Raw genomic sequence first — 19,028 nt, 5'->3', positions numbered from 1 at the left:
TTGGCGAATCTATGGTGACTAATAATAAAATTTTAAATCATTTAGGGTTAGAAACTCGGATACTTTAAAATATACCTTTTGAAATAGCTTTTGTGAAGTTAAATCCCACAGTTTATGGTCAATAACGCAAGATTATGGACAATAAACGTTATCTACATCCACATACATTCCATAATAGTTTATCTTTAAGGGAATATAAACTGTTATACGCCCTTTATAACATTGTCCTTGCTATAAAATAGCAAGCTTTTGCATTTCAACAACGCTGAGAACTTTTCACTCAGAGAATTTCAACCACTCACGTATAAAATCTCTCTCATACTCTGCACACAGTGTCAACACACTTGTACGTATATCCTGAATGCCTTCGGCAACATGTTGCCAGAAACACGCCTCAGCACCAGACGTTCTCACACCGGCATATTTGTGCATTGGCGCCGCATGACATCACTTCGAGACTCGAGCATGTTGATGGAGCGCTATGTCCTCGTGCAACATGCTCGATACGATGCTGATGATGCCACCAGAGGACATATACAAACACACGTTTACGCCCATACCCGAATGGTTGGATATGGCGGAGCGCATAAAGTGTGTCAACATGTTTAACGAGCTGCATGAACTACATTTCATTTGTTCAAAATAAAGGATACGACAGGATGCGAAGTAACTTCAGTGCAATTTCTGATACAGCCGAGATTCGAACGCGCTCCGCTGACAGCAGTGAATGCCACAACGGTAAAACGGATAACGGCAATTGTATCACAAACACATACATACGTGTGTGTGTGTGTTACGCTTTAGTTGTGTTGTCAGTGCGTTGACAGCGTGTTGGTAGCGTTGCATTGACGACGCTCTTACTTAATTTTCGTTTCGGTTATTCAACTGCATTGCATTTTTGTTATTGCTGCTGCTGGCGCGCTTCGGAGCATCGTGCAACCGAATGTTCGCTTTGCCATTGCCGTTCGTGCGAATCCTTCGCTGTGTCATATGAAGCGAAAATCTCAATTCGTGCGTGTTGGTCGTTGATGGCCATCAACAACATTCGCATCCTTGGTTTGGTGGCTTTGCCATTTCGTTTGGCAGCAGGAACAATTCAGTCATCATTGTGCAGTGGCGGCGTTTTGACGCGTTCTCCTCTTCTTCTGCTTCTTCCACTTCGACTACGCAATAACCATGACTTGTCGACCAATATGCCAAAATCGGCTCGAAGGCTAAATACGAGTTGACGCGAGTGCGAGTGTGTGATCAAAAGCGTAAAAGGATAATCGCTTCAAAAATTTCAAGATTTACAAAAACAAATAAAATTTGAAATCGCTCGTTCGTACTCACGCATATTTGTGTGCTCGAAGTGTGTGCTTTGTTTTGTGTCCGCTGAATACCAACTGAATACTAACGAACTCGTTTATAACAGGAAATTTACGTTTCAAGGATAGGTTGGCGGCAAATTTGAAAATGTTGTCATCGGTGGCGGCATGCCGCCGTGGGGCGTTGTTGCTGCTGCGAGTGTGACCTACAGCACGCAATTTTTTTGCTAACGTCGTTGGTGGCGGCGATTGTGAACCGAATGTGGTTGTTGTAGGCTGTCGCTTGGCCACTTGAACGGTGTCTGCTTTGTTTGTGTTTTTTGCTTTTGGCTCGCACACTATCTTCTTGGCAATTAAATGTTAGCTTTGCAAAAGCTTCTGAATGATGTCATGCGGGTGATAGTTACTTACGACGAGTGCGCAAAATATTTATGCAAAAATTCTATGATTAAAGCATAGCAAATTACATGCATACATACATACATATGTACATATGAGTATGTGAATGACAACAACACAAGTTCTAATAGTTGAGTGTTTGCAAATGTGTATAAGAAATGATAGAAACGATTAAAAGTTAGTTCAATACATAAAAGAGGTGCGCAAATTAAAAAAATTATAAAATAAAATAAAATAAAATAATATAATATAATATATAAACTAAAATAAAATAAAATAAAATGAAATAAAATAAAATAAAATAAAATAAAATGAAATAAAATAAAATAAAATAAAATAATATAAAATAAAATAAAATAAAATAAAATAAAATAAAATAAAATAAAATAAAATAAAATAAAATAAAATAAAATAAAATAAAATAAAATAAAATAAAATAAAATAAATTAAAATAAAATAAAATAAAATACAATAAAATTAAAAAAAAATATAAAATAAAATAAAATAAATTAAAATAAAATAAAATAAAATAAAATAAAATAAAATAAGATAAAATAAAATAAAATAAAATAAAATAAAATAAAATAAAATAAAATAAAATAAAATAAAATAAAATAAAATAAAATAAAATAAAATAAAATAAAATAAAATAAAATAAAATAAAATAAAATAAAATTAAAAAAAATGTAAAGTAAAATAAAATAAAATAAAATAAAATAAAATAAATTAAAATAAAATAAAATAAAATTAAATTAAAAAAAAAATATAAAATAAAATAAAATAAAATAAAATAAAACAAAATAAAATAAAATAAAATAAAATTAAAAAAATATATAAAATAAAATAAAATAAAATAATATATAATATAAAATAAAATAAAATATAAAATAAAATAAAATAAAATAAAAATTAATAAAATTTAAAACTAAACTAAACTAATAAGCAAATTAAAAAAAAAAGTAAATGAATAAAAATGTGAAAAATAAAAAATATATAACATATATAAATAAATATAATAAAAAGTAATTAATGAAGACTAAATGAATAAAATTACTTAATTATTAAATTAAAAATCTTAATTAAACAACTACTGAAAAGTAAGTTAAAAACAAAAATAAATCCAATAAAAAGTGTATAATTGAAGAATAAACAAATAAAAATATTCAAAAACAAAAATTCAAAATAATTAAACAATTAATGAAAAAATTTAAAAACTTATTGAACTACATGGCAACATTGATAAAAGACAACACCAAATAGAAATGAAATAAATAAAATTCGAAAGTTTTTAAAAGTTTAAAAAAGTGTAATTTTAACAAAAAAAATTTAAATTATTGTTAATGAATTTTATTTGTTTTATGACCAAAACTTAACTGAATTAAGTTGAACTGAAATTAATCTAGTTTAAAATTGATTAATGCCAATATATTTGCTTAAAACAAATTATTTAAATTAAATTGATTACAATTTTATTCAATTAACTCTAATTGAGTGCAATTAAGTTGACCGAAATAAAAATATTAATTAAATTGACTACAATATAATAACAAGTAATAGTAATTGAGATCAACTGAACTAAGTTTAATTGAATTTAATTGTAGTTTTGCTGTTTCAATTATGTTTCAACAAATTTAAACTGGTTTAATTGAAAACAATTTAAATTATTTTATTTCTAAAGTGTTATTCGGTCCAATCTTATAAAATAAAAAATTAATTAAATTAAAGAACATTTGGAAACCTTTTTTCAATTTAACGAATTTACTAAAATAAAATTTTAATTACAGATAATTTAAAATATAACAAAAATTAAAGTAGGAGATAATTAAAAAAAAATTATGAAATTAAAATAAAACAGGTGCAAGAAACTATACTAATCTGATAAAGAAGAAAGCAAACAAAAAGTATATTAAACAGGCTTAACTATAAATACCCATAAAAGTGTTTAAATTAACATACAATTAGGCTAAGCAAACATCATTAAAATATTGCAACAACTAAACAGAGATAATAACGGCTAATACTATACAAAGAAAAACATTTCCTCACTTCTCCACATTAATGCCGCCGTAGTGCGATACGCAACATATAAAATGGATTTAATTACCCATAAAGGATTACGTTAACATTAAAAGGGATAATTTAGCAGCACATCAGCGGCGACCATACACTGTTACTCTGACAGCAACAGCAGACGTCAACGTCGTATACAGTTACGCATGAGTTTAGTGGATTACTAGCAGTACATTCAATGTGACAGCAACAGCAACAGCAACAGCAACAGCAACAACAACCAGCTAACTAACAACGCACATAAAATAAGTGGCTTAAATAACATTATAAAGGGCTCTCGTGCGTGTGTGTGCCTGTGCGCCTGTGTGTTTGCGTCTGTGTATGCGTTTGACGTGCTAACAAAACAGCAAACCACAACAATACGAATTCGCAATGGATTTATTATTTCTATTACATTTACTCATTCTACTCGTCAGTCAAAATGGTAATAAACTGCTACGAATACAATTTTGCTTATACACACACTCACACACACATATTTGTACGCTTGCTAATGCAAACTCGGACATTCATACTAATTATATAATATATTTTCTGGCATTTTGCATTTTATCTCAATTTGTATATTTCTATTTCTATTACACAGTGTACTTTGCTAAACACTTGTTTTGGTTTTTTTTTTCTTTTGGCTCTTTATCCTGTCGGCCTTTCGGCTGTCAGAGCTTAACGCTTGCATAATGGGGAAACATCAAGAGTTGTCATGTGTTGAAGTTGTTTCAAGCTCATCATGTGGTTGGACTTGTGCATTATGCCAGCGTAAAATGGTATTTGATGTGTTAGAATATGATAGATGGGCATACCACTTACAATAATTTCCGACTTGTGGTTTGCTTTGAAATTTTTTCGCTTAACTATCCAAAGTATAATATAGAATAGATTTCAAAATCAAAAGAATAGTTTTAAACTGGTCTTCTGAATAAAATATCGTGGTGACTTCAGAAAAGAAGAATACTACTTTAGACAATGGAGAACAATTGATATGTCAGACATATACGGACGGTTATATATTTATATAGAACATACATTTCTCGACGTTTTGAGAGTTTTTTATCGAAATAGGTTATCAGAATCAAGATATATTTAAAACATTTGATTGTTATTGAATCGTAATAAAATATTCCTTATATAATTTTGGGGAAATAAATCTGGTTTACAAATTCGGAAATCAAGAAGCAGTTTCTACCAAAAGATCGGTCTCATTGATATGCGTATATGTATAAAAGTTTTCATGCTTCATTAAATTACTTTCATTGCCACAAAGGTCTTCCGTAATTAATATCCGGCTTACTCTTAAAAGACTCAGTTAATCTGTAAGTTATAGCATAACTTTCAACTTCGGTCGGGATATAAAATAGGGCCTTTCATATATCGTATGAACATATCAACATTAATCGTTTCACTAAGATATTGAAATACCCCCCTTCATTTGCCCAGTCTTTGCATGTATTTATAATAACATGATTCTCTTCGTCTCTCGTTCTGTAACCTTAGACGCGAATTCTTATTTTTGTATAATCGCGGGAATATCCTCCCTGTAGACAAGATGAATTACACGTACTTTTCTAAGCCAATATATTTTTTTATACTCTCGCAACAAAAGTTGCTAAGAGAGTATTATAGTTTTGTCCACATAACGGTTGTTTGTAAGTCCTAAAACTAAACGAGTTAGATATAAGGTTATATATACCAAAGTGATCAGGGTGACGAGTAAATTCCATCCGGATGTCTGTCTGTCCGTCCGTGCAAGCTGTAACTTGAGTAAAAATTGAGATATCTTGATGAAACTTGGAACACATAAAGAGCTATAACTAAGCCATAAATAAAGTTATGAAAATAAAATTTGGAACATAGGATCGAATTAGGGAGGGGCACATTTTAATGTAATTTTTTTGGAAAAGTGGGCGTGACCCCGCCCCCAAATAGGTTTTTTGTATATATCTTGCAAACCAATAAAGCTATATAAACCAAACTTTCTGCAGTCGTTTATTTTAGCCGTTTCCTTATACAGTCCAAAAATGAAAGAAATCGGATAATAACCACGCCCACCTCCCATACAAAGGTTAGGTTGAAAATTACTAAAAGTGCGTTAACTCACTAACCAGAAACGTCAGAAACACCAAATTTTACATAAGAAATGGCAGAAGGAAGCTGCACTGAGATTTTTTTACAAAATGAAAAATGGGCGTGGCGTCGCCCACTTATGGGTCAAAAACCATATCTCAGGAACTGCTCGACCGATTTCAATGAAAATTGGTTGGTAATAGTTTCTTTACATCTCAATGATATGTTGTGAAAATAGGCCAAATCGCTTCACAACCACGCCTACTTCCTATATACCAGAACTTTGAAGACGATCTGAATCGGTTACTTTACAATATGTAAGTAAGCACTAGTAAAGATAATCCGAACATAAATACTATGTTAATAGTGTGGCAGCCCCTTTCTAAAAATCGCCGAAATCGGACCATAGGTTTTCAAGGCCCCATATATCGAACATGAGGACCTCGGTGCTTCTAACCTAATATTAGGGTTTTCAACTTTCAATGGAATTTAAGCCATATATATGACGAATATGTGCGTCAAATTGTGTATTATATAATAATAATATAATTAAATAAATAAATTTTGAGAGTATAAAATGTTCAGTTACACCACGACTTAGCCCTTCCTTACTTATTCTAAGTCAATATATATTTAATAACTCAGTAGGGTGCTTGGGAACTTAATAAATATACATGTATATTTTGGATTAAGAAAAGGAAGTACAACAGCCCCAAACCATAAATAGATGTCGTAATCGACACTTTAATATAGTCTATCCTAAATATCGTTACATGATATAATGCTTCCAGGAAGAGCTAAGTTCGGGTGTAACCGAATTAATTTTATTAATATAACAAATAATTTGGCCAACATATTCGTCATATATGTATATGGTATAAAATCCATTGAAAATTTGAAACCCCTAATATTAGGTATACGGGTGCTAGAGGAACCCTAGACCCGAGTCCACTAATTTTTAGCACAGAGACATATTAAGAAAAATATTCTTATATATATTTTTGGTAAAAATATTTTAGAAGCACCCAGGTCCTCATTTTCGGTACTGGGGCTTTGCAAATTTATGGTCCGATTTCAGATTTTTAGACGGGCGATGCTACACTATAAATGTGTTTGTACATTTGTATTTGTGCAAAGTTTTTTCCGATACCTTCACCGGTGCTTAATTTATGTATTGTAAAGTAAACAAACATATAGACCACAAAATTGGGGTATAAGGAAAATAGGCGTGATTGTGATTTCGATAATTTTCAAACTGTAGTATTAGGATGCTTAGATAATGATACAAACCCAGTTTCATTGAAATTCGTCGAATAGTTCCTGAGATCTGGTTTTTGGCCCATAAGTGGGCGACGCCACACCTACTTAAAATTTTGTGTAGCAATTTGAGTGGACCCTTCTGTGCCATCTTTACCCTGAAATTTAAGATTTATGGTGTTTTTCCATACTGAATTAAAGTATTTTTAGTAGATTTCCTCCATTTTTATACTATTTAAGGCGAAATCCAAAGGAAACGACTCTAGAGAGTTTGGTTGATATAGCATTAGTAGTTTACGAGATATGTACAAAAAACTTAGTAGGGGGCGCGGCTCACTTTCATAAAAAAATTAAATCCAAATATGCCCCTTCATAGTGCGATCCTTTGTACTAAATTGTTCTTTAATAACTTTATTTGTGGCACTTTATATGTGTCCGGCTTTCGCCATTTTGTGGACGTGGCAGTGGTCCGACTACGCCCGTATGCAATACCAACCTTCCTATGGATTCGATAATTGAATAACTCTCATTTTTAATCAAATATGATCTTCACATTTTTATATTTTGAAAAAAAAGCGCAGAAATTTCTATACATCTAATACCCATTATACTCGTATTCACAAACTGTGTCAAAATACTGAATGTTCGATTATGTCATCAGTGAACCTACCCATATTTGTTAATTTCATGTTTTCTTCGACTAATTGAATCCTTTCTTTGTTATGAACAACATTTGCTCAATGAACAGAAGTGTTTATGAGTCCATAAAGTTGCCGAGGCCATAGCACAGCTGTAAATAATACTTTTTAATAACCACCAACAACAAGTGCTAACATTTGCAGTACATGAACATTACTAAAACTTTGAAAACAACTGAAAGATTCTGTTTTTCCGCACATAAAAGAGTCACGCAATCAATATTGCATAATATGTTTTGCATTTGTTTTCAATACTCGTAAATGACGCAATGCGCTAAAATGTTGCACTTATTCTTCTTCGTTGCATTAACTGCTGCAGGAGCTGATGCCAAATTGATGCAACAAACTGCAGCCATCTGCAGAAGTACACACACACACACACATGCACACTCGTTTGCAATTGATGTGCCATAAATAGAAGTGAAAAGAAATCGTAAAACAATATTATGCCCAAGCGAGCATTGTGCATTCGCGATATTAAAAATGCGAAGTAAAAACAATTTCGAGCATAAAAATTGTTAAAACAAGAGATGAAAATCGAAGGTAGCAACATTACAATGTCTGTTCTGATGTGTGTATTAAAGTAAAAAGTATAAAGAAAACGATCCTAAGCGATTTATTCTGTAACTAATGTATCAAGTTCGAAAATTCGAAATTACAAACGATTAAGTTATTTTTTAAAAAATCTGAGATGACTTAAACCTCTCTTATTTTCCAAAATTTTTTAAAACATTAACTCAATACTTCTCTTGTTATCTCTTCCGATTTTTGAGAAGGTCTCTTGGCTAGAAAAAAACTCTCTTGCTTGAATGCTCTCAAACTTTCAAAAAGACTATAAATATATAACCTCAAAGTCAGGAATCCAGAGGTTAATTTTGTAGTTTAGTGCTGGGTAAACCATTTTCTTGTGCTCTTAATTCATATTCTTATACTTAACTGGCGTAGGAACCGTTTACGCGGTTATAGCCGAGTTTGCGACAGCGCACCTTTCTTTTCTTCTTTTGACAGTTTGACGCCAATTGGAAATACCAAGTGCTGCTAGGTCCTTCTCTACCTGGTCTTTCCACCGGAGTGGAGGCCTTCCTCTTCCTCGGTTACCACAAGCGGGTACTGCATCGAACACTTTAAAAGCTGGAGCGCTTTCGTCCATTCGAACAACGTGACCTAGCCAGCGTAACCGTTGTCTTTTTATTCGCTGAACTAGGTTAGGTTAGGTTAAGTGGTTGTCAAACGACGCACCCAGGCCTTTGTGAGGCCCATTGTGACACCACTGGGACTGTGATCCCTCACACTATAGAGTCATCTTTGAACCACGCTGTGGTCTTAATAAAGTGAAAAAGTTCACACAATTTGATATGAACAACTTCGCCCACATCATCGAGAAAACCGCGTCCAATTCGCTGAACTATGTCAATATCGTCGAATAACCCATCGTTCCATCGTCTGCAGTATTCGCCTTGGCCAATATTTAAGGGGTCGTAAATCTTAAGGAAAATCTTTCTATCCAAAACCGGGTCCGTTCAGGTTATGAAAATCCGACTGTTGTGTAAACCATTTATTCCTCTGATGGTCAACTCTACAATATCGCAACGTTCCCGGTTTTATACTAGACCCAGGTCTGTAACTTTGCAACAGATATCCTACAGGAAGTTCAAACATTAAATAATAATATACAGTTCCTTTATGGCTTTGAAGTTAAGTTCACTTCCTGAAGGGTATTTTCATACCCATATAGAATTTATTTTAAAATGAATTGTTATCTCTATTCTATTAGACCCGGTTTTATTTATAATTTTTATACTCAGTTATTTTATTTTATTATAAAAACCATTTAAAAATTATTATATACTTTCGATTCTCAAATTTTTAAATAATTCTCTCTTTCTCTCTCTCTCTCTTTTGCAGTTGCTGTGCTCGGCCAATTGGATAGCAGTTGGCTAACCTTGGCACCCTCAACACCGTCTATTACACATTTTGTAAATGATTCCTTCATTATATTCTGTAAAACAGTACAAAAGGATGCGAATGCGAAATGGAAAGACCCCAAAGGGGTGCCCAGGGAAAATACAAAAGGGCGTGTGCATATCGAAAATAAAACTGGTTGGTGACATGAAGCCATTATTTTTGTTATTTATTTAAACAACATTTACTTACCACATACATATATAAAACATATTTGAAAAAAAAAAAACAAACAGATAATTACTCCTAGAAACATTATTTGGTTACTTTTCCTTACCATTTACAATGAAACCCAGCACCCACTATCTTCAAACCGTGCAATTATGTATAGAAGTACATACAACTGACCAACAAATTATATGTCATGTTAATCATAGAAATATACGAGTTTACGCTAATGCGGTGTCCGCCCAAAGTCAGCGTAACTTTTTTCACTTTGTTCTTCTGTATGTCATTTCCCCGTTCCCCCGCACTACTCTGGCTGTATGAGTTGATGCTCACTCAGCCTTGTCACTTTCTGTTCTTTGCCACTGACATTTGCGGCATTATGCAAAAGCATCAACGCCTCTTTCACTACAAAAGTCACACAGCTCCTATGCCAATTACCGTTGCTTGGCAATGCTTTTGGAACTGTGGACAGTGGTGTAGTTTACAATTTTTGGGTTTTTTTTGGTAATTTTTGTTAAAACATATTTTTTGGAGATATTTATAAAAGAAATTCTCCTTGAAATGGAAATAAAGTAAGTTCTTATGGAGATGGAGGGTATGGCATACCCTCAAAATAAAATAAAATTCGACCAAATTCGAAAGTTTTCGTTACTATCTATCATCTCTTATAACCTCACGACGATTTCGGAAGGCTGCCGAAAAATATTAAATGTTCTTTTCGGAAGGTTATCAAATACTAAGCAGAGAGCCATTGCCATCATGTATATGTTTTACCCATCTTCTCCTACTCGTGGTGCATATCCTGATATTAGCTGAATTTTATAAGTTTCAAATCACATGTGAGGGATCACTGAACGTAATGTGAAATGTTATGAACACATTTACTTGTTCAAAAGAGAATGAAGAAGATTAAACATTGTATATTGATGAGTGACCGCTGTCACTTCGCTTTTAAAAATATGATTACCACGAACCCGTATTAACATAAAGCATTGATGTTTCCAGAATTTATACGGGTATTAAAGTATATCACAACTAGTGACAGTATGAGATCCACTTTTTTTCTAAATAAAAATGGCTTCTGAGTCCTCGATCTCTCTTAGTTCTTCTGGTTCCCTGAGCAGCACATGACTGCAAATCCTGACATTTCTGAGGTCCACTTTTTTCTAAATAAATGTGGCTTCTGAGTCCTCGATCTCTTTTAGAGCTTCTGGTTCCCTGAACAGCATATGACTGCAAATCCTGACATTTCTGAGCTCCACTTTTTTTCTAAATAAAAATGGCTTCTGTGTAATCGATCTCTCTTAGTTCTTCTGGTTCCCTGAGCAGCGTATGACTACAAATCCTGACATTCTAGGTCGTTCGTTGTATTCAATTGATCTCAAAATTCATTGTGCTCATTACAATTTATATATCTTTAACCTGTCTAGATCTATTCTTTGTATTATTAGTCGTCGGATCGTACCTTAAATTCTCATCAATTTCTTCTTTTCGATGCATTATGTTTCGATCTCCTGACCTTGTGTATAGATATGATTTCCTTATAGATTAATATATTATTTGGAAATATCGTGTAAACCTTTCTACTTTTACTGTGGCCAAATAGCCAGCTCTCTTCCAAAGTTAACTTACATAAGATTGGGCGTCTAGGCGTTGGAAATTATAGGGTTTTGGTATGTGGAACTGACGGCTTCAGTGGTGGTGGCTAAAAGTTCGGTGAGTCACATTTAATGTGCGGCCGATGGCTAAATTGATTGATGATTTCACCGCCATAGCGCCTAAAGTAACTTTTTCTTTATTCAATCACACCTACCAAAAGGAAGATGCCTAGTACGATATCTTAGAAAGTATATTTTTCTGTGGGTTTCTTCCTTAATATTAAGAGAACTTTAGACGTGGAGAAAAACTTTAACTTAACCTCAATTAAGTTATATTCCTATATAGAGAAATCACTCATCCTCTTATTTCCTATCATGAATAATAGACTATCTAAAAATATACCATATTTTCAAAAGAGTTGCGACCTGCTGTACACTTTTAAAAACGCCTGAATTTCGAGCTCGGGAAAACCAGTTATTAACGAATTTGTGGTTAGTTAAAAGTAAGCACGAGTTCCCCACTTTTGATTATAAGTTGTCTTAGTCGCTACGCCACTGCCTTGTGCCACTGACATGCTGACATTTACGAGGCGAAAGCAAAGCAATGAGAACGTCCAACCAACGAAGCGAAAGACAACCAACGAACCACATCAACAACTGTAATACAAAAATGCAAATTTTTGCAAGAACCAAATAAACCAAAAAAAAAAAGAATTATCCTTTCATAAATCCCGCTTACATGTGTCGTCCATAGGCACACACAGTTTCATACATACACATACGAGTATATATGTGTATGTATATTTCCTTGTATGTGTATGTGTAATTAACTTTTGCATGCGTGTGTACATGCGTCTTCAATGCTTAATGCTTGTTGCTGTTGCTGTTGGCAACTTTACGGATTACACGAATATAAAGTAAAAATTTTCGCTTTCAATTCATTTATTCATACATTACACATATTTCCCTTGTCCCTGCCTTCAACTACCTACCTGCCTACCACTACCACCACCACTAGCAGGGAGTTTGCAGTTTATGTGACACTTTTGATTTGTATGTAATATTTCTGCCACTACTCCGTCTTCTTCTGATCTGCTTTTTCTACTTCTTCTTCTCGTGTCTTTCTTCCATTTTTCTTTTACTTCTTTTTGTAATGGCATGCATGCAGGATTTTTGGCGTTGGTCTTCGAGCACATTGCGCTGACGGACAAGGGCAACTGGACGTGTGAAGCAACGTTGACTAACAACAACAACAACAACAACAATGAGGCCACATCATCGGCAGCATCAACGCCGGATGCTGGCAGCACCGCAACAGTGGCCAGCAGCGGTGAGGCGAGGAAGTCTTTTGAGCTGCTCGTAAATCGTACGTTCACTTCCGTGCAGGTTTATCTTGTGTAATTTATACAAAACGCACATATACATACAAACATACATACATATTCAAATCTTTACATTGTTTTTGTATGTGTGTGTGTGGGTCCCTAAAATGCTCACACTTATACAAAGCTCACAGAGTCGAAGTGTCGCAAACGCCTGCCACACTTTGTTTATAATTAGGAAATAATCTATTCAACAATTTTGCCATCCACACACACATAGACATGCATACATATTTACATTGTTTACATATACAACCATTTTACAAAGGTGTTTTTATATATATATGTATATATATCTTGGTCCTATAAATTGCCGCTTATTATCGTCCTTTTTGTTTGATTTTCTATTTTTCTAAACATTTGCTTACACATCGTTTCTTAATACCGTTTGCACTCGGTCGACTAACTTCGTTGCTATTTATTTCGTATATCCTTAATGTTGGTTACTCATACGCCCCTACTTACCGGCTTGTAAACGCTTTGTTGTGGTATTATGGATATCCGCCTGACTCATTGTGGTTGATGTGAATGGTTGGCAACAACAAAAACAAAATAAAATAAAATAAAAATGCGAAAAAAATAAAAAATAATATAAAATTTCGTCTACTCAACCGCTTTTGCCAACTCATCGTACAACACAACAACAACATCAACACCCAATAACAAAACAACAAACAATATGCGTCGTCCACCCAACACAATGCAACGAAAAACTGAAAAACGTAAAAAAAAAATAAAAGAGAAAATCTCCTTTGACAAAACGGAGCTGGTGCAGTCAGCGGGTGAGGGTCGTGACGCCACGGTCAAGTGTTTTGCTAAAGGTGATCCCCGTCCGGAAGTGTCCTGGCTATACAATGGCGGTTATATAAACAGTAAGTAGTAGGCATGCAATGACACGTGTTGCAATAAAATTAAATTAGTAGTTACTGCCATTGTAGGCGTTAAATGGCGTATAAAATACACCTACATCTCTGAAATATATGCGTGTCGGTGTTATTAAGTAGATGTTAAAGGCCAGTTAACGGTATAATAAAATTAGTTCAGTATACAGTTTTATGATTAGTATGGATTAAGTGTTTTATGGAGTAAATTATTTTTGGATAATTTAAGTACTTCTCTTTGGAGGACGGGTAGTTTCTTCAAACTAGTTGTATTAACGATCTGGAAGTAGGTCTAGAACTTGAAACATAATGGTAGCATTTTTCATATTTTAGCTTAGTTCCCCGTGTAGCTAAAGATTTTATTCTCGAAAACTCTCGAATATTTTTTTTTTGTTTAAATGTCTAAATTCATGGTATATACAAAGTTAACGAGACTTCTTGGACCCTCATAGTCCGCCCTATATGCTCTCATGTTATTCGCTATTCAGAAAGGTTATAAAATATATTGTTGACGTTTAGGATTACCAACTATTATTTCATTTGGAAGAGATCTCGAGCAGTAAATCAACAAGCACAAGGGTGCTATAAGTCCTCTCCTTCGTTGGTGACCGTCAACAAAATGGTTTAACAAGTTCCAACGTGGTTTTTTGACGCCCATGTGCCCCGAATACCGCCACCACAGAGTATAACGTGACAAAATTTCATCTGAAAATACTACTCTGGATAAAAATCCTCATTCAAGGCCTTTTTACAGCAGTATTTGATGCTGTTTAAGCGTAATCCAATAGAGTTTTGGTTTTATTTCGAGACTATCGATCGAGATCGATACATATCAGAGATGAACAGTAAAAACAGTGGACTTCAACTAAAGAATCTGAAAACAACTCAGAATGTGAATATTACTTTATCGGCCGGAAAGGTTAAAGACACCTTTTTCGAAACGGATTCGCAAGGTGTGATCAACATTACCTGGAGAAGGGCAAACCGGTCACGGAGTTCTACTATACCGAATTATTGGGTCGAATCGAGGCCGAATTGCAGAAAAAACGTCTACATATGGAGAAGACAAAAGTAGATTTTCACAATAAAAACGCAACGACTTATACCTCTGCCACGGACAAATTGGCAAAGGAAAGCGCCATCTACCGTATTTTCCAAGTCGGACCCCGTTTGTCTAGTTTTTGTTTTCAAACTTGGAAATGTCAGAGAGATAGTTGAGTTTAAAAACGCACTGACTTATACCTCTGCCACGGACAAACGGCCATTCGCCGTTTTTTCCAGGTCGGACCCCGTTTGTCTGTTTTTTGTTTTCAAACTTTGAAATGTCAGAGAGATAGTTGAGTTTAATGACGCGGTTACCGTCGGAGAGCATTAGGAACATGTTTTTAGACGGATTGAAGTGGAGTATCTATGTGCCAAGTGCATCAGGAGACTGTGTGGGAAACAAAGGTATTTAATGGACTAATCTCGTACCCTCGTCTATTCGAACATCCGAAGTTTTGTATCACATTTAGAAAAGTTGGAATTTTTAGTAGAAGAGATGGACCAAGTGTATTGAGCTAAAAGGATATTGTGTTGTGAATGAAATAGCCAGGGCTTATTGGACCACCCTCATATCCTCGTATATTCGAAAATTCTGAATTTCAATTAGGTCTTCGAAAGTTAAAATTTTTAGGATAAAAACTGCACCAAGTCTATCGAGCAAAATGGAGACTTTGTTGAGAAACAAAGGTATTTATTGGATTAACCTCATGCCCTCGTAATTTTTAGTATAAGAGATGGACCAAGTGTATTGAACTAAAAGGATACTGTGTTGTAAAAGAAATAGCCAGGGCTTATGGGACCACCCCCGATCCTCGGATATTCGAAAATTCGGAGTTTTATATTAAGTCTTCGTTAAAGTTAGAATTTTTAGGATAAGAGAAAAATGTATACCAACAAGTTATATTACAATTATTGACTTATATAATACGCTCATAAAATTAAATCTTAAATATTTTTAAAATATATTTTATAAAATGTTTGAGTTATAAATTTGTATAGACTTTTATAGTAAAATTGATTAATCACTGTTCCAAAAATGTCACGCTACATGAGTTTTGAAAAAAAAAGTTGTATTGAAATTTTCCACATAATTTTATCGCTATTTCTATAACACAGCCGTCAATTCGACCAAATATAAAAAACTCTCCGATGGACTCTTCATTAAGAATGTACAGCAATCGGATGCTGGTGAGTACACGTGTCGTGCAATGAGAATCACACCAACTTTTGCGGATACCGAACAAATTACGATTCTACTGAGGATACAACGTAAGTGTATTCAATGGAGTCCCAAAGCAAAACACTTACACATGCACATACATCGACATACATACATACATACCATATATAGAATTGAATTTTTCAACCAACTTGCAGGCATGCATTACGAACATGTGCCACATACATACATACAATTTAATATAGTTGCATAACATACACACGCACTTATTTCAATGAATTTGTATATATATAAATATAACATTGTATATGAAGTTGTATAACGGTAGTTTCAAATCCGTGCGGTAAGCGGTTCTAAACTCTTCGGCGCTGCATGCAACACTGTATGTGCGTTGTGATGCTGTTTGGGGAGGGGGGCGTTGTAAGACGAGTGCGGTTGTATAATAGCGGCTTTAGCCGAGTTAGCAGCGCATGCATTTAATTTACAGTTATTCGGTGCACTCACTCCAAATTGTTGGCAGTGGAGTGTCGACGTTGTTTGCCTTACAGTGCACATATAGATATGGGAGAATGGGTGTGCCAACTTGCATTTAACTGCACAATCGCATGCATAAATAAAACTGCACATACCTTTTTATATATGCACGCTCATATGTATTTTTCTATATATGTATGTATGTATATATACAGGTATGAGAGTTCACGTGAAAGTGTTGTCTCAATTCGAAAGTATTTCAGTAGCGTAAATTTCCTTTACCACAAGCATACATACATACATGCATATGCCTGCTTGCATAAGCATGTGTATATATGTATATGTGCATGCATTCATTCGTATGTATGTATGCGCATGTGTTCGACGTTATTGACGCTCAGGCGGCACTAAAGTGCACTTCATTACGAAAACCGAAAGCGATGAATTCACGCACAACGCTTTACACCCATGATAGTACTTTGTATGCACATGCATACATACTTGTATATTGCAACTCAACTCACTTGTATCCTTCCACACACACACACATACAGTTGTATGTATGGAAGTGTTACCGTATATATTAATTCTTATTTCGTTAGTTTGTCTGCTTGCATGCACGTTCTTTCACCAATTTGTCTGCTCTAAACATTGCTATAAATATATTTCTATATATACTTACATATATGTGCTTAAAACTATCATACAGGGTGGTTCGTGGGCAAGTTTTCTTTAATGAAATTTTAAAGGTTAATGAACTGATTCAATGGATCTCACTTGGACAGTTAAAATAGAAGTCCTTTGTGATGCCACGAACTTCCACATATGGATACCACAGATCTTCAGGGGCCAACAAAGCGTTTTGTGCCTTTAAAAAATTTGTTAAGGCGGTTGATATGTAAAGGAGCCAGTTAATCTAGTTAATCGAAATTAGTACCGCCGCGATGTTTCAGTCTCAGTCTGGCAAAAGCTGTACAGTGAAGGTGAAAATGTCTAAAATCTCGTCCTCTTCCATGCAACATCAGCAACTTTCATCCTTGAGGATGTTTAGCCTCATGCCATGTGAGTCCATTGGACAGTGTCCAATAAGCACCATTACCATTGCGGCGAGTTGAATTTTGCAAAGAGCAAGTTATTTAGGGGACCACCTACGATACACTCTGGGCCAAAAGGATCTCATAGTCAGGCGGCTGCTGATTCTTAACCACCAACTACCGAACTCGTGCTGGGTCCACTGATCCAGTGCCAGAACGGAAGAGGACAGTAGATCACCTACTAGTTCCTTCTTCATTATTATATAGCAAAAAAAAAAATATTATCAAGATTTCGTCCCTTTGAGATATATGTTATATATTTTCCCGCAGTTTCTAGGTGGAACATATGGCCTCCAGAGATAGTGAGAAGTAAACAGAATTCGAGCTCTAAATAGCGTCTCTGAAAGGTTTACGAAGACCGAACGAAGTCGGTAGCTATCTTGGTTGTTAATGGAGACAAAACCATATTAGTAACTATCACTAATCATGACTGACCATTATTCAGCTATTCTCCCATTTCCCATGTCTTAAATTACTTAAAAAAATTTCTATAAACACCAATAAATCCCTACTTTGAAGCTACCTTTTAGAGTTTGAGATTAATTGTCATTCCAAGGTTCAAGGCATACTAGATTGCATTGTCCGACTAAAACGTGTGTAGATCCTAAAGAACAGTACATGGCTGGGGCGAAAAATACGTCAGCCGAATCCGTCTTAACTTTGACAACTGCACCAACGAATAGTGGAAGACAAGCTCTAATGAGGAAAAGTTTTATTTTATACCATATAGTAACCCTTATGTCGTACACTGCTCTTTATATCATAATTGCTGGAGTCAATTTTATCGAAGTAGTGAAAACTCAATTCATTGAAAATATACTCGAAGACATCACTGAAATAATTTCTCATTAAATAACACCAATATTTTGCTTTATTCTGCAAAAGATTACTTAACGATGAAATTCTAGTTTTGTAAACAATAAATTTTCCAACCAAAAACCTGTTTTTGAACCCTCCTTTACACGAAATCGAATCCACAAAGCAGTGCAACTTTATTCACTGCAATTTCATATGAAATGTATATACATATGTATGTTTCAGTATGCGTTTTGCGGTAACTGTTATGATTTAAATGCAACTTGCGTCTCATACAACTTTTATACTATACGAATTGTGGTAGAGAAAGTTATTGCTTAAATAAAAATTTAAGCGAAATAAAAACTTTCTATGAGCACAAAACTTTCCAATTTCAACGTGTACATATGTACATACAAATATACACATATAATGCAAGCAGAGAAAAAAAATTCAAAATAAAAATTTTAAATTGAATCGGCTTAAATAACAGTATCGGTTTAGTGTCGCACTTTAAGGATACGGTAGGCATAGAAAGGTTGATACTTGATGTTCATATCGAATCCTTGTAATCAGAACGAAATAGTAGATAGAAGAGAAGTACCTACGTCAATTCCTCGGATTTACCCATCCTTTATCAACTAATCCCATTACCCAA

At 34.3% G+C, this 19,028-nt stretch overlaps 1 protein-coding gene across 1 annotated transcript in view; it reads left to right on the top strand.

Moving 5' to 3' along the window:
* Nucleotides 1–644: 644 nt before the first annotated feature.
* Nucleotides 645–19,028, top strand: part of LOC105218376 (neural cell adhesion molecule 1) — a 28,016-nt gene continuing 9,632 nt past the window's right edge. The window contains exons 1-6 of the mRNA XM_054227458.1: nucleotides 645–738; nucleotides 3,562–4,200; nucleotides 9,698–9,892; nucleotides 12,689–12,886; nucleotides 13,643–13,774; nucleotides 15,944–16,096. Of these exons, the coding sequence (XP_054083433.1) occupies nucleotides 4,149–4,200; nucleotides 9,698–9,892; nucleotides 12,689–12,886; nucleotides 13,643–13,774; nucleotides 15,944–16,096 (730 nt within the window). The 5' untranslated portion in view covers nucleotides 645–738; nucleotides 3,562–4,148. The remainder of the gene's footprint in view (nucleotides 739–3,561; nucleotides 4,201–9,697; nucleotides 9,893–12,688; nucleotides 12,887–13,642; nucleotides 13,775–15,943; nucleotides 16,097–19,028) is intronic.

The sequence above is a fragment of the Zeugodacus cucurbitae genome, chromosome 3 (assembly GCF_028554725.1).
Source record: "Zeugodacus cucurbitae isolate PBARC_wt_2022May chromosome 3, idZeuCucr1.2, whole genome shotgun sequence".
NCBI lineage: Eukaryota > Metazoa > Arthropoda > Insecta > Diptera > Tephritidae > Zeugodacus > Zeugodacus cucurbitae.
Note: the sequence above shows the minus strand (reverse complement) of the source record. Positions and strands in the feature narration are given on the sequence as shown.